Source organism: Rutilus rutilus (assembly GCF_951802725.1).
Source record: "Rutilus rutilus genome assembly, chromosome: 2".
NCBI classification, from domain to species: domain Eukaryota; kingdom Metazoa; phylum Chordata; class Actinopteri; order Cypriniformes; family Leuciscidae; genus Rutilus; species Rutilus rutilus.
Window position 1 is genome coordinate 60,186,580 of NC_140210.1, and position 1,756 is coordinate 60,188,335.

At 36.3% G+C, this 1,756-nt stretch overlaps 1 protein-coding gene across 1 annotated transcript in view; it reads left to right on the top strand.

Annotated features, from left to right (window-relative positions):
• Nucleotides 1-627, top strand: part of LOC311286263 (NACHT, LRR and PYD domains-containing protein 1 homolog) — a 3,426-nt gene extending 2,799 nt beyond the window's left edge. Inside the window, exon 3 of the mRNA XM_084402397.1 lies at nucleotides 1-627. This exon is cut by the window's left edge and continues 880 nt beyond it. Within this exon, the coding sequence (XP_084258523.1) occupies nucleotides 1-282 (282 nt within the window). The 3' untranslated portion in view covers nucleotides 283-627.
• Nucleotides 628-1,756: the final 1,129 nt, after the last annotated feature.

Genomic DNA, 1,756 nt, shown 5'->3' on the forward strand with positions numbered 1-1,756 from the left:
AAGAGAGACGAGCCGCGTCTGACTACTGATGCAGATAAAGCAATATATTTTAAAAATCATCGGTCAGATCTCATTCAGAGGGTTACAAATGCCAAGATACTTGCAGATAAACTGCGTCAGCAAGAACTAATTCATGAGGAACAACATTCAGAAATCACACATGAAAGTTTAACCAGTCAGGAGAGCATGAGAAAGATCTGTGCCATCATACACAAACACGGTGACGCTGCGAAAGCTGACTTCATCACGATTCTTCAGGAAGAGAAGCTCTACCACTTTTGATCATTGGTCTGATTCTCCACCGTGAGCTCAAGCTGTGTGTGTGTGTGTGTGTGTGTGTGTGTGTGTGTGTGTGTGTGTGTGTGTGTGTGTAAAACTGCTGAACATAAACTGAAGACTTTTCTAGTGATGATTTAGGAAAAATATTGCTTTAACCAAATATACATAGCAGCTTTGACTATCTTACAAAATATTAATTCATACTAACATTACAAAGAAATCTGATAAATGTGTTTTTTATTTTATTTTATTTTTATTTTTTTCATCATTGAAAGCATTATGTCTGTATGCTGATGCTACAATAAAAATTCACGACTGTTTTAATCTCAAGAAATGGCATGTATATTCATTCACCCATAGTGACAGTGACTACAGTTGATATCAAAGATGGCAAAATATATTTTTATTTTATATTCCACAGAAGAAAGAAAGTCATACAGGTTTGAAACATCATGAGGGTGTAAATGATGACAGAATGTTAATTTTGGGTGAACTGTCCCTTTAACACGTGTTGCGTTACTCGAGAATGTGATGATGACGTGCCCACTAGATGTTAAGTTAACACTGACACGTGTCTCCATCCTCTTTTTTTAACTAACTTGAGTAGTATACAATATAGTTTACAAAATGTACATATTAATACATAAAAAAAAAACATCAGAGTGTACACATTTATCAATCAAAAAACTGTATATTCATATAGTCTTTCTTATTCACAATGTTCTCCGGACTGGTGCAATAATCCTTGGTCCCCTGGAGAAAATAAGTAACATTTGGCTTGGATCCTGACCATTTCTTCTTGTGTACATGTTCCCAAAATAATAAAAAGTCGTAATAAATGATAATGGGAGTGAATGGCTGTTTGTCCATCAAAGCGCATCCATTCATGATAAAAGAGCTTGACGCGGCTCCGGGGGTTAATAAAGGCCTTCTGAAGTAAATCGATGTGTTTGTGTAAGAAAAATATCTATATTTAAAACATTATAGACTACAATAACTAGCTTCCGGCAGACGACTTACGCCACGAGTAACACTTGAACTTGACGCACAACGTAATGAACGCTGTTGCCCAGCCCTGTTTGTTTGAACTAGTTTCAGCTTGAGCTAGTTATTTAAGTTGATAAAGTTTTAAAAATTGATATTTTTCTAATATTAACGCATCGCTTCACTTCAGAAGGCCTTTATTAACCCCCAGAGGTGCATCGAGCACTTTTATCATGGATGAATGTCCTTTGATGGACTTCCAAAGACATACATCCATTTACTCCCATTATAAAGCTTGGAAGAGCCAGGACAGTTTTTAATATAACTCTGTTTGTATTCGTCTGAAAGAAGAATGTCACATATACCTAGGATGGCTTCAGTAAATCATGGGCAAATTTTCGTTTTTGGACGAACTATCCCCAAAATGCCCGTTTTGTTCAAAATTTGGCTTTTTTGGGGGCAAATTTGGGCTTCGTACTAGAGGTACTGGTTT